Source organism: Acomys minous, assembly GCF_964271855.1.
Source record: "Acomys minous genome assembly, chromosome: 2".
Taxonomy (NCBI): domain Eukaryota; kingdom Metazoa; phylum Chordata; class Mammalia; order Rodentia; family Muridae; genus Acomys; species Acomys minous.
The window spans coordinates 81,960,346-81,975,126 of NC_140484.1; the positions used below are offsets into that span (position 1 = coordinate 81,960,346).

Sequence of the window (14,781 nt, forward strand, 5' to 3'; positions counted from 1 at the left end):
AATAGTACTTTGTAAGACATATAGATTAAGAAACAAATATAAATGCATAGAGAAACCAGGCTATGATCTGTAGTCTGTGAACCCACTAATGAGTGATGAAAGGTGAGATATAATACACACACACACAAAAATCAGGAATGCCACAAGATGCCTTATATTTATTCAAAAAATCACCAAGCACTTTCCAGTCAGTGAAAATATTCTGAGATGTAGAATTGGCGATTTTAATTTCCTGTTCTAATTTAGTAGAAAATAGTTTCACTGTGAGTAGCATCACATTTTCCTTATCTATTCCTTTGTTGTTGGACACCAAGGTCTGGCCTTTAGATATTGATGACAGTATTGCAATCTACAGTGATGTGAAAATCACTAATACATTAAATGTCATGAAACAGTATGGGTAGAACATGCAGTAGACCTGGTTTTGGTATTTAAGGGCATTTCATACTGAAATACAGAGAGGGTAGAATACTTCATATACCCAGCAACATCTTATAAGGTGTCACTTAGTAAGCTTTGCTTGAAAAAGTATCATGCTTTCAGTTGATGCTCCATTTATTTTCTTTTAATTAATTAATTAATTTTATGTCCCAGTTGTAACTTACCCTCTCTCCTCCCCTCCCCTTCCCTCTGTGCACCTCCCCTTTCTTCTCAGAGAAAGGGAGACCTTCCATGGGTAACAACCATGTTAGGGCTGGGTACATCACTTTCTATTGAAGCTAGACAAGATAGTTCAATTAGGGGAAAGGTATTCAAAGGCAAGTAACAGTTAGAGACAGCCCTTTCTCCTGCTATCAGAGGTTCCATATGAGGACCAAATTGTATACCTGCTCCATATGTGTGTATGTGTGTTGGTGGGTGGATCTGTCCCATAGGTGCTCTCTGGTTGGTGGGTCAGTCTCTGTGAGCCCAAGGCCCAGGGCAGTTGATTTTGTGTGTTTTCTTGCGGTGTTGTTAACTTCTCTCATTCTTTCAATCCTTCCTTTTCCTCTTCCATAAGATTCCCTGCGCTCTGCCTAATGTTTGGACATGGATTTGTCCATTTGTTTTCTGTAGCTGCAGGATGAAGGCATTCAGATGACTGTTACACTAGCCTCCTGTCTGGATGTATAGCCGAATATTAATAATAGTGTCAGTGGTGAGTTCTTTCTCATAGCATGCAACTCAAGTTGGGCCAGTCACTGGTTGGCCGGTGAGTCTTGTGTATGGGTTGGTCTCCTGCACCCTCCACTAGATGTTCCACCTGGCTACAGGAAGTAGCCACTTCAGGCTCTATATGTCCTGTGCTATGAAACAGCTAGTGTCACCATTACAGACTCCCAGGGGCCTTTCTCTGGCCCAGAGATACTCTCTCTTCAATTTCTGTTCTCCCTTTCTGACCTCCCCACCTGACACGTGATCTTCACCTCTCTTCTCCTCCCCATCTTCTTTTACCCAGTTTACTCCTCCATCCATTTCAGATGTCTCATGTCTCATCCTTCAAATTCTTTTACTTTAACGCTCTGTGGACATGCTGTCCCAAATCTATAAGGCACTTGGAGGATACAATGATACCATCCAGGAAACAAAACATTTTCTACAAAGGGTGACAGGGGCTGTGAATGCCTACCACAGCCCCTTCATTCAGGGGGCGTGTTTCCTGCAGAGTCACACACTAAGCCTGGAAAAGGCTGACAAGATCCAGTATAGCATGAAAAAGTCCCATCACTTGTACCTACTGATTCCTCAAAAAAAAAAAAAAATAGGATTCAAGGAACAAGGGTATGCATAGGAAATGGTACCTTAAGAATTAAGAAGGTCTTTGTACTCCAGAACAAATGCCATGTGTCTTTTTTTAACTCCTCATTGTCAGACTCTAATGGGTCTATTGTGTGTCTTAGAACCCCTACTGGGTCTGGCAAAATCACCCCAATCTCATCACAGTGACGCAAAGACAAGAACATGGTCAGTGTCTGGATGTCCACCTCAATCTAGGCATATCTCTCACAAGTTCCAGAACAACACTGTAGATACAGACGTCCCATTTTCCTTTCTTTCCCATATCTGGTCACTGAGCGGGCACATGATAGGTGAGCAATCTCCAACACAGCATACTTTTGCAAATAAACCAATGTATATAGCTTATTCAGAGGGTATTGTGGAACACAAGATAGCAGAAGGTTATTTTTCTCTCATTTATCCACTGGTTTCATCTATGCCATCTATGAATGCTTGATTAAAAAACTTGCAAAACTCACTAGTATAGCATGTGGTGGATGTCAGTCAATTTCCATAAACTGTAGCTAGCACATGCATTGTCTTTTGTGTTTGTATCTACCCATGGCTCCTTGTCTTCTTGCTACCCTGGGTTCCTTGTGGGTCATGTGAAAATGACATTCTTACTGCAGAGTTTTGTCCATAACTACACAACATTAAATGATATGCATGAAGGGACAGTTCTACTGAGCCAGACATGCAACTGCCTGCTACAGCACTAGGTCAGTATGAAACCACCTGAGTGAAATCTCTAATACACATGTGATTGCTGTAAGACAGCATAAGTGACTCTATTGTCATTTGAAATAAAGGGTAATAGTCACTGTCATATTAGCTACTGCTTTGGGCACAGATAGAATAAGAAATGTTTATGAATGCATACTAGACCCATGTCAAAATCCATAGTCTATGAAACTACCAGTGAGGGACAGAAAAAGGAGATGCAACTCAGATCAAAATGACAAAAGGCACACAATTCCCTGTATTTCTACAAAATGCTAAATATATTCCTGTCTGTGAGGACATACTTAGAGATGGGCTCCTCTTTTTCTCACATAGGAACCAAAACACCAACGTCTTTGTTCATGTAACCCAGCATCTGTACCTACAAACGCCTTCTTCCTTTCTCCAGGTATTCTGCTTTCTACTTATCCTAGTCTTCTACCCAAGCATGGCAGAGAATGCTGGAAACCCAAAGTTCTACAGAGGCTGTTGCAGGAAGAAAGATGCTACCGTAACTGCCACACTTCACTCGGTTGTGAACAAAAGTGAAGGCAGTCAGACTCAGTGTCTCACAACCACGATTCTACACAAAGGGACACAGAGTCAGAGTGCCCAAGTGTCTGAATACAGAGGGAAATCCACAGTGAGATCCAGAACAACACGTGCTACAGGACAAACCCAGCTCAGGAACACAGAAGGAGAGAAACCAGAAAGGATTCACAGAGTACGGGCAGGAGAACAGTAATAAATGAATGAAGGAGGGAATGCTTACAGCCTCAACTTCTGCTCCTCTGCTGTTTGTTCTAAATACAGAATCCACTTTGACATGCATTTGCATGATGAACAGAAGACCACTTAGGGAAGTTCACAGTGATATCACCCATGAGTGTAAGGATGCAGGGTCAAACTGGTCCGAGAACCAAAGCATACAAAGAAGGATGAAAACAGAGGAGAAAAAATGTGAGTCCAGCCTGGTAGCTCAGATTTAAAAAAAGGAATCTTGGACAAGAAACCCAAAGAGAAGAGTCTTGGAGTTCATGATCTGCTACAAAGTGCATTCCATACACTCAGCCCTGCCCTTCAACACAGTCACAAATGAGAATTTTAATTTCATCCTTTTGTCATGGACAGATGCTGACAGCTCACAACTCAGATAAATTGAAATGATTTCTCAACTGAGTTGCCCCAACCTAGATGTCTGTCTCCTTGTCTGTATGTACAAGTCTCCTTCTTGTCTGTATGTACAGTGTGTGCTGATGGGATATATTTTTGTTGGAATGTGACACATCATATGCATAAAAACACAGCTTCATTGAGGAGCACTACTATGATCTCCTAGGCTAGAAGTCAAGGAAAGAAGGAATGCCATGCAGATTACCAACCTTCACCATCCCCACACTTCAGCCTTCATGGCTGCTGTTTATCTTCTGGCATCTTCTCCATCCAATCCTGTCTTTTAGCTCAGAATCTGACCTTCCCATTGGCTACTGCCTGATTTATGACATCATTCTTGCTCTCACCCTATCAGTGTCTGGTAGAATCTTAGGGTTTCCATGGAGCTGCCTGTAAACAAATTGGATCACAGGTCACCTGTGACCAGTGACCAGTGAGCTCTCTCTGACGCTGGACACAGCCTAGTTTGGTCAGCAGATTGCTCAAGGACTACCATTTACCCTGCTCCATTATAATTTGGATCACTGTTTTTCCTACTCACTCCTACCCTGACCATGTCAGGTAAGGAAAGAAACTTTAAAATGTTTGTTTTCATCATATCTTTCCTTATATTAAGTATACATTTAAATAGAATACTAAGGATACTATTGATATAGAAACATCAAGTTCAATGTCACATTTAGCTTTGGTTCTTACTAAGAATGTGATTTTGGAAGTTTACTCTCAACTGTTTTTTCATCCTCCTCACCGAGATTACAAGTCCACTATGCTCTGAATTCTGGACTCCTGAATCTTAAGAGGCAAGTGAACAAGGAATAAAATCTGATCCTTGTTTAGAGTGTTAAATACAACAGAAACAGAAAGGCAAACAAGGTGTACAGGGATCTAGCACTTCATATAATGACTGTAATGGTCTTCCTCCACTACTTCTTCCCTGTTACTGTTCAGTACCATTGTAAATATGTCAGTTACACTAGGTATGGTGGAGCACTTATCACCACATCACATGTGCACATCACCCACAGCTTCATCAGTGAACACAACATGTAAGGGCTGAATTAATGAAGATCAGATCAAGTCAACTCTATGCTCCAGTGGCCTTGTCTTGACACAAACAAAATAAAAAATATAGAAAGAGAGAAAGAGAGTGACTGATGGGTCTTAGAATACTTGGTGTGTCTTATATAAAAAGGTGGGAGAAACTAAGAGGGGAATGGAGTCTGAGAGGGCAGTTATTGAGGGGAAAATATTGAGGCTATTACATGAAAGACAAACCAACAGGGACTAGAAGGCATATCAAAGTATAAAGATATGGGGTCAGAAAATATGGAAATAAGTCAGAATTGCAGAAATGATTCTTAAGGAAAACTGATAATTTGGAACCCTGTGTCACAGAGAGCTTCAGATTTCAAATCAAAAGGCTTTAAGCATTGTCATTTTCTAAGCGTTATTTAGGTATTCACACTGTTGAGAGCTGTCTGGGTGCAGTTCCTCTGTCATATACAGAAGGCACTCTCCCACTCTGGTTCCTGGCTCTTAGAATTTATCCCTTCCCTCTTGTACAGAGTTCCCCGAGTCTTCAGTGCCTGGTTATGCTGGGTATTATCACTGTGGCTGGGCACCCCACAGTCAATTCTTCTCTTCTCAGCACACACTGAAAAAGGTGGGAGAATCCTCAGAAGGCTACCCTCTATAAGAGTTATGGGCAATTAACAGTACCATAGAGAGAATCAAATTATTCTAGGATGAACCCTATAATAGGTTAGCAGATCCCAAGAGGTCAGCCTTAAATACATGAAAACCTCACGAAATGTTATCAGCAGGTTATATATATATTTGTGTGTGTGTGTGTGTGTGTGTGTGTGTGTGTGTGTATGTGTGTGTGTGTGTGTTTAATAGTTATACTTAAATGAAAAGAGGTCACGAAGTATGGAAGAATGGAGGGGTGAATAAGGAGATAGAATGGGCAAGTATTCATATACAAAATCACTGATATATCACTTTTATTAACAAACATGCTCATAGGAAAGAACAGCTTTAAGATTCTGGCAGACACCTAAGATAACAGCATTCCGGAGGCAGAAGGAGGCCAGTCTCTGTTGCTCTAAGGCCAGTCTGTACTAAGTTGAGAGGCCTGTCTCTTTTTTTAATTTTTATTTTTTAATTAATTTATTCAGATTACATCTCAGTTGTTATCCCCTCACTGGTATCAACCTGTTCCTCTCTCCCTCCTGCTTTTACCTTATTCGCCCCCACCTGCAAGGTCTGTGACTGAGGGGGAGACTGAGGGGCTCTCCTCCCCCTCTATATGGTCATAGGCTATCTATCAGTTGCATCTTGGTAGCCTGTTTGTCCTTTCTCTGTGTGCCACCAGGACTCCCACCACACGCATGTTGTCAAATATGGGGCACCAGAGTTCATGTCACAGTCAGTCCACACTCTCCATATAACTGTGGAGGATGTTCTGTCCATTGGCTAGATCTGAGTAGGGTTCAATGTTTACTGCATGTATTGTCCTTCGTTGATGCAGTAGTTTGGGCAGTGGCCCTTGGGTCCAGATCCGCCCACCATGATGTTCTTGTTGTAGGTCTCTATGATACTCTGGGTCCTTCTATTATGCTATTCTCCCATAGTTCTCTCACCTAGGGTCCCAAAAGGATGTCCTCACATCTATCCAATCTCAGGGTAAGTGAAGATTTTCATGGGACATCCCTTTTGGAGCTAGTGTCCAATTACAAGTGAGTATATATCATATAAGCAACTTAATGACACATTTGAAAGCCATAGAAAAAAGAAATAGAAACACTCAAGAAAAGTAGACATGTGGAAATAATCAAACTCTTGGGTGAAATCAATAAATTATTAAAAAGAGAACAATTCAAAAAAACAACAAAACCAGGAGTTGGTTCATTGAGAAAATCAACAAGATAGACAAACCATTAGCCAAACTAAGAAAAATGCAGACACTACAAATTAATAAAATCCTAAATAAAAAGGGACACATAACACTAGTCACTGAAGAAATACAAAGATTCATAAGATCCTACTTCAAAGGCATTTATGCCCCAAAATTTGAATATCTAAGGGATATGGACAGTTTTTGAGACCTGTTTCTTATATACACTAAGATCTGCATAGGACTGAAGCAAAGGCATGGGAAGCTAAGCTCTCACACCTCCAAATACTTCTTTTCCAGTACACAGTTATGATGAAGTGTCACAACAGATTTAAGAGAAGGACAAGGCAGGGCAAAGTAGGACACTGTCTACATTGTAGCAAAGGCTGAACTAAATCAACTAGAGATTCCATGCCCACTCAGGAAGAAGAGGCAGGTGAGGGAACATCAGTCTCAGACTCTCCCAAAGAGTACAAACTGGAGATAGCACTACTCTCCACAGGAAGATAGGAAGTGTCAGTCTCATCATTTTCCCACTGTCTTCTTGCTTCCTACAGAAAATTTCCAAAGCTCAGCTTTCTTTGGGACTGAAAGTTCTCTGCAGCCTTCTCTACCTGTACTGAGCAACTCCACACCCTCAGCAGGAAGGGTGTGCAACTTCTCCAGGGTCTCCACCTCAGCTGGGAGTTCAGCCTGGCTCCTGCCATCAGCCTCCAGCACTTCTCTGCAGCCTCTTATGGGCAGTACCTACCTTTACCAACATGCTGGCACGGCTATGCTGACAGTGCTGACTGACCAGGGCCAGATCTCCACCTCCACGCTTTCCTATCCAGGTTCTCTCAAGTGGGATCTAACAGGAAGCACTGGTGGGAGGGCCACTTCACTCCAGGACTTCACTGTGACTGTCAGTGACCCGGACACCACACTCTCCTCACTGTCTGTGACAGCCGAGCGTGATAAAATTTTAGATCCCAATGTGATAGTCCCTTTGTATCCAACACTGTCTAACAACTTTGACCATGCCATACCACTGCAGATGCCAAATCAAGGATACAGCCTGGCCCCTTCTTACCAGGAAGGCAGCCAGGTCTATTACTATGACCACAATGGCCTTTGTCCTTTGATTCCTGGAAAACGGGGACAGGGCCTGCACACCTACAGCTCTGTGTGCTACCCTGAGAGTCAGACGTCAGCCCAGCAACCAGAAATGGTGATGGTGCTAAAAGAGATTCAGCCAAAGAAAGTGCCAACACCACTTTCCACCTCTGCCTTCTACTCTGCACCGGCTCAAGCGATGACAGATACCAGTCTTCAAGGTGAGTAAAAAGCCAGGAGAGGAAGGAATGGTATTAGCACTCTAAGGAGACTCAGCGCTAGCATTCAGTAGTGGGGACTCATCACAGAAGGAGAATGTGAGTCTTGACAGGTTATTCCAGCTCTAGTTTGCATCACCATCATCAGACTCTATAATGAGAGACAATGTAGAGTTATAGTTTGTAGCATGCATCCTGTATAAGTAATGCTCACAGAGCTCACCACACCCACACATGTCACTTCCAAAGATAATCTGTCCCTAGCCCTAACTACCTACAATCTCCTCCTCATCTATTGCTCTGGGCTTTAAAAAACACTGGAGACTTTTTGTACTGGTAAAACTAAATTTTCCACAAATGCAAACCCTTCTTCAGAGTAGTGCAGCTCAAAATTGTCATGGAGAAAGTACTCCTCCAAGATTCCAAGCACTTTTAAAAGCATTATCTTATACCTGAAACTGTAGAGACAAACTTAGGGGCAGCCCATTTACCAAGGCTAAGTTGTCCAAAGCTGCTGCTTCTTTTCTCTTCTGCTGTGGGACTTCAGGGCCAATCCATAGCCAAGACTGTATGATAATGAGAGCATGTTCTCTACATTGTGGCATATGCAAAACCAAAGATTTTAATTTCTTAAATCAATTGTCATGTACTTTTAAGAAGTTTGAGAAACCTGGGTCTAGAGGACGCTTTGGCTGTTGAAATGATGTGTTACAGCAGTATCCAAATGGAGTTGGATACCTAAACCCACATAATAACCAGCCTTTGGGGGTCATCTGTGTAATTTCCTAAAATGAAACAAGTTGTACTGTCATGTAAGTTCTAGAACATTATGGACCAGACAACCTGGTAAACAGCTAACTCCCAAGGTAATGAGACTCACTGTATGAAAGACAAAGGGGAAGGTAAATGAGTAGCACATATCAAGAGAATTCTGTACAAAAACATGAGAGAAAACATGGCATGACATGGTCACCAGAAACTGAACAGTCACCATCTGTCTGTGAACAGAGGTGCTGCCATTGCTGTTCAAGCAGAACTCATAGGGATGCCTTCTACACAGCTAAAAGGGCTTGAGTGCTGTGATACTTCAAAAAAAAAAAAAAGAGGGCCAGAAAGCATCTCACTTACCAGGTACTGACTTCTTCCTTGACTTTGTTTTTCAGTGGTGGAAATGGAAGCATCCCTGGGATTGCCATCTTCTGGCCAGACACTCAGTCTGATGCAGAGTCCAGAACTGTGCAACACCCACACCCAGGTTTCCGAAATGAAGACAACACCCGTGGATGAGGACAGGTCCTTAACAGCCTCCATCCACAGCCCTTCAGATTTCCTGGCCTTGCCTCTAACCCAAAGCCTGGAACAAACAGAGAATAAAAACTTGGATGAGACTAAACCTGAGCTTCCAATGCCTCTGGATACCCATAAAAGCACAAAAGAAAACCAAGACACATCACTCCTCTCTTTAGCAAACCTTGACATGCAGCAGCTTCTAGACTGCACTGATTCTGTGAGCTTAAGGCAGAAGCCTGTTTCTGACAATGCCGGTATGGAGGGTAGCATCATTGGACCAGAAGAGCAAGGGTCATTGGACAATGTGATGATGTCCACTATCGACTTTGCAGACATCAAAACACTGGTGGCAGATATTCACCTTCCACAATTATTCAACACCCTCACAGACCTAGAACAATTCCAAGATCCCACAGCAACCAAATCCAAAGTCTCCACAGGTCCCTGCAGGGATCAGGCCCAGAACATCTCTATAGTTATTAGTGGACCATCAGAGCAGGTGAGGAAGAAAGACCATGAAGCCTCTGAGCTGCTTGATGGAGCTCTTCAGGCCAAAATCCATCCCAGGGACCTGATGGAGGGAGAGGAGTTTGTGACCAGTGCTGGAGTCATTGACAGGGCTACTGACAACAGGACCAATGACGTGGAATGCAAAGCTCAGAGAGTGGCACCCAAACCCAGCAAAGCTAGAGCACAGGAGCAAGATAAGATGAAGTGGACCCAAGAAAATAACTCCAAGAAAACAGAAGAACTTAAGCAGTCAAAGAACAGAGTCAAGACAGAAGAGCAACCCACCATCCACAAGAGCAAAAGGAAGAGGAATCCTCCTGAGCTCAGCCACAACAGCTTTAAAAAGCCTCGAACCCACCTCGGCATGCACATGCTGGAGTCTGTGCAAGTCTTTCACCCTCTGGGCAAGAAGAGTGAGAAGAAAACTAGCACGTGCTCCTCCCGGGCCCTGGGAATCTCCAGCAGCAACAAAGATCCCAGGTCAGGCCCAGCCACAACAGCATTGTTGGATTTGCCATATAAGGGTCAAGTCCTTGAGAAGAGCCTAGGCAATGCCCAGAGAACAGAAATAGGTGCTCATAGGGAGTGTCTGACCTCATCCCAGTATGAGCTGCCCCCACCTGGGAAGGTCAAGTTAGTACCTCTGCCTTTTCCCACCCTGGACAAGCCTCAAGCCAGACCTGTATCTAGAAAGCTCCTTTCCCTGACATCACACAGGCCCACTGCAGCTCACCCTGTAAAGCCTCCATCCCATTTGGCTCAGCCAACTCCAGTCATGCCAGCCCAACCATCTCTTGCCAGCACATCTTCAATGGCCTCTGCCAATCCAACTCTGCCCATTTCCTCCCGTGCCTCACAACCTAATGTACCCAAAGCCATCCAGTCTAGCACTGTGACTCAGTCTGCTGCATCAAGGCTTCCACCCGACAGAGCATCGTCTCACACTTCACTCCAAACAGAGCTTGTTTCTGCTGCCAGGAAGAAGGCACCATCACCGGGCAAACCGCAAACCCAGTATCTGCTGCAAGACTTCAGCCGGCAACCAATTCCATGGAGGAAAGTTGACATCCCAGGCCCAGTTATCTCACAGCCCATCACAAAAGAGCAGAGGCCAGAGAGGGAGGCCATGAAGAGGAGAGCTCAGCAGGAGCGAGAGAATGCTGTCAAGTACCCCTCCTCTGGGAAACTGCAGCTTTTCCTTCAGAGGGAGAAGGACATGGAAATTTCTCAATATTATGGCTATGCAATGTAAGAGGAGGCCAAATGTTTGTAACAAGTTGTTTACCAGTATGGATAAGGATAAATATAGACACCAATAGCAATGGATAAATTGAATATATAGAGAGATAGGTATATATGTAGGTATGTAGATGAATATTGACTTTTGTGTTTACATAAATAAACAGACCTTTTTTCTATAATACCTGTAAATATTTGACCAAAAAAATTTAAGTCAGTTCTTTAATCCATAGTATATATAAAGGCCCTTTTCATTTCTCATAACTTAGATATTTTATTGTTAATTTAGTTTTACAAGGTAATATATGTAAATAAACACAGCTATTAATATTCAAGCAATTCATCAAAATCTATAGTGTTGAGGAAATTATTCTCTTTCACCCTCATTTTCATTGTACTAGTCACTGAACATAGTATATTTACTACCATTATACTGTAAACTGAACACATTTAGGTTGGGGCCACAGTACATTCCAATTGAAACTTCTCACATCAGCCCATTATTTTGGGACAGAGCTCTTCCTACTATTTCATGAGATGAAATATAGCCTTTCATGTATATACAATATAGTACCAACATAAAAGAAAAAACATATTAGGATGACTTTCTCTCAAATGGGTTTAATTGGATTAATATGTTTGTCTTAACTTGCACCCATTTTATAATAAAGCCACTTAATAATTTATTTACTGTGTTGTCTCCTCTGTATATGTTCCTTGGCAGCACATGTGTGCAGTGGACACACAGGGCAATGGGGCATCTGAACTTTGGTTTTGGAATGAAGAAAGATTGAAATCCACCATGAGGGTGTTAGGAACTCAGCCTGGGACTATGAAAGAACAAGTGTTCTTATCCTGCTGAGTCAGTTCACCAGGCCTGAGCGGAATCCAGATTTCTATACATAACTTTATTACTTTATGGTGGAAAATATTTCGTACTATATGTACATCACATTTTCCTCATCCGTGACAATACTGTTGGACACTAAGCTTGGTTACCTAATGTACTACAGCCGGAGATGCAATCAACACTGATGGCCAAGTACTTCTCCTACATGTTGAAGTTTTCAAATGGTAAAATTGCACCATATGCTAACCAGGTTTCAGCTTTTGGTGGACCATAGATGCTGATATCTAAACAGGCTGGAATACTTCATCACACCAGAAATTATAACATTTTTTTCATATGTGTGCCCTAATCAGTGTTTGTCATTTCTTTTCTGATTGACCAAGAATGGCATCTCCTGGAGTTTCACTGTGCGTTTCACTGATTGTTCCTGAATCTGATGATCTTTATGTGCTCAAACTTTTTTGTATTAAATCGTTAAGGACTTCTTTTTTTACCTTCAACAAACTGAGTTGCGTTGTTTCCTAGGATTTAGATATTTTATCTAATTGTAAATGGTGTAGATATTAATCCTCTGTCGGCATATATAATAGCAAAGATTTGCTCCCATTCTCTTGGCCATTCCCTGAAGTAACTGCTTTGTTTGCTGGCAATTATCTCCTTAGTTCCCTTGGAAACCATTCATCAATTATGGGCAGGACTACTTGAGTGCTTGGAGTCCTGCTCCATCCTGGCCTATACTTGTACTTTCAACTCTATATGGTATCTGTTTTCTAACAGTTTCAAGTTTGTTGCACTCAGGGCTCTGATGCATATTGACATTTTACCAAATGACCCTTAGGAAATAATGCATGTATTTTTAATTTTAGTTTCTTGAAACAGGTTCTCTTTGCAAAGCATTTTCTGTCCTTGAAGTAACTATGTAGACCTGGATAGCCTTGAACTCAGAGATATGCTTCCCATAGCCTTTGCTTGTGCCTCTGCCTCTGCCCCTGTTGCCAGAAGGCTAAGACTAAAGGAATGCTGCACAGTTCCAGGTAGAATCAAGTTTCTTTCTATATATACATGGATATACAAGTTTCCAAGAATTATTTGATGAAGAGGCCATGTTTTAACCAAGGAATATTTTTGCTATCTATCTAAAACCACAGTCGATTTAACTAATGTATTTACATCCGGAACTCAACTCAAATTCACTTATCCAAAAGTCTCCTTATGCTTTTACTAAGCTACTACTAAGTTATTACTAGCTACCATGGCTGTGAATCACTGACCTCATCTGAGATGTGAGTTTACCATACAGGGCATTTTGTAATTCCTTGGTATTGTTAAGATTTCTTTTCTCGCAGAATCCTACATTGTCATAGGCTTCCAGTTTGTCACAGTGATGCTCCCACCACAGTGTCTCTTGTTTCTGCAAGCACTCTGCTCTCCCACCCCAGCTCTTCCCAAGTCTGTTCTCCATCTTCATTTCTGTCCATGCCCCCTTCCCTACTTTGTTCCCTTTCTTCAACCACTTCCACTGCCTATTCTATGTCCCCTTCTGTGTGAGATTTAAGCATCCTTCCATGGGTTCTCCTTGTTTCCTATATTCCTTGGGTATGTGAATTGTAGTACAGTTATTCCTTTCTCTATGGCTAAAATCTGCTTGTGAGGATGTACCATGAATGTCTTTTTGCATTTGTGTTACCTCACTCAGGATGATCTTTTCTAGTCCCAACCATTTGTTGGCAATTTCAAGATCTCTTTGTGTCCAAAAGCTAAGTACTATTCCATTGTGTAAATATACCACAGTTTCTCTATCCATTCTTGGGTTGAGGGACATTTGGGTTGGGAGGATATCGGGTTAACTCTATCTGAGAATCCTTGTAGCAGGGATCATGAAGACTGAAGAGGCCACCATCTAACTATTTAGGACTCCTAATGGAGGAAAAGGAACACCAACCCTCCCACAAAAACTTCAATCTGAAATTTACCCTGCCTACAAGATGTGCAGGGATAAATATAGATCAGAAATTGAGGGAATGTTCAGCCAATGCCTGGCTCAACCTGAGGCCCACATCATGGGAGAGAGGCATCCCCTAATACTATTAATGATACTCGGCTACTCTTCCAGACAGGAACATAACATAGCTATCCCATTAGATGCTTCACCCAGTAGTGGATTGACCTAGATGCTGAGACTCAGTCAAACATTGGGTAGAGAGCAGGGAGTCTTCTGAAACAGTAGTGGAAAGACATAGATGACAGGAATTGTACAAGAGGACAAACAGAGGCAACTCACCAGGTCCTGTGGGGGCTTATGGAGACTGAAGCACCAATCAAGGACCATGCATAGACTGGATCTAGGCCATCTATGTAGATGTGACCAGTGGGCAGCTTGGTCTTCAACGGGGCCCCTAGTAAGAGGAATGGGGACTGTCTCAGGCTTGGGTTCTGTTGCCTTTTTGATCACTTTCCCTTGGTGGGATTGCCTTGCCTTGCCAAGCCTCAAGGTGGAAGTTGCACTCAGTCCTGATGGGATTTTATGTACTTGGGTGGCTTGATAGTGGAGGGGTTTCCCTTTTCTGAGGTGTTGGGGAAGAACAATTGGATAAGTAGGACACAGAGTGGGATAAGCAGGAGAGGAGAGAGGGGGCTACAATCTGGATATAAAGTGAATAAAAAAGATTGCTTTTCTACTTCTGGGAGGAATGACATCTGAGTTTATTGGGTTATTTTATCCAACCTGCAAATTCTCATGGTGTAGCTATTTTGACACTATCAAATATTAAACATATGTGAAGGCTTAATCCTGTCCATTCTAACAAAGGCTACTTGCTGTCCAGAGTCACCAATGTAGACACCATTAAGAAGGCCAGGATTAAAAGATCCTACTACCTATATGAAATTATGCTCAAAGGACAAATTGTTAGAGAACGAAGTGATACAAAGCAAAAGACTGCTGAGGTGTTTAGGCATATAATTCACCATGTGCTACTTTAATTCCAGATAAGGCACTGGCATAGGACTATTGCACACCAGTTTATACTATA

At 42.3% G+C, this 14,781-nt stretch overlaps 2 protein-coding genes across 5 annotated transcripts in view; one reads left to right on the plus strand and one right to left on the minus strand.

The window, feature by feature from the left end:
- LOC311592605 (uncharacterized protein) overlaps nt 1-14,781 on the minus strand; it is a 141,180-nt gene that overhangs the window by 69,806 nt on the left and 56,593 nt on the right. For 2 of the 4 annotated variants that reach the window (XR_014777460.1, XR_014777461.1), the window contains exon 1: nt 8,989-9,111. The exons of 1 other annotated variant lie outside the window; for it this stretch is intronic. The gene's annotated coding sequence lies outside the window, so the exon portion shown is untranslated. Of the gene's footprint in view, nt 1-8,988; nt 9,215-14,781 lie in introns of those variants that run through there. One more of the 4 variants, XR_014777462.1, reaches the window with a different exon arrangement.
- LOC311592603 (uncharacterized protein C2orf78 homolog) lies at nt 4,078-11,467 on the plus strand. Its single transcript, XM_084773227.1, has 3 exons — nt 4,078-4,212; nt 7,105-7,863; nt 9,024-11,467. The coding sequence occupies exons 1-3, from the start codon at nt 4,206-4,208 to the stop codon at nt 10,910-10,912; spliced, it is 2,655 nt and encodes an 884-aa protein (XP_084629353.1). The 5' UTR covers nt 4,078-4,205; the 3' UTR covers nt 10,913-11,467.

Excerpts from the sequence above, each read along its gene's own strand:
- LOC311592603 (XM_084773227.1), top strand. Across the intron at positions 7,864-9,023 it reads GACAGATACCAGTCTTCAAG|TGGTGGAAATGGAAGCATCC; the intron begins GTGAGTAAAAAG and ends TTTGTTTTTCAG.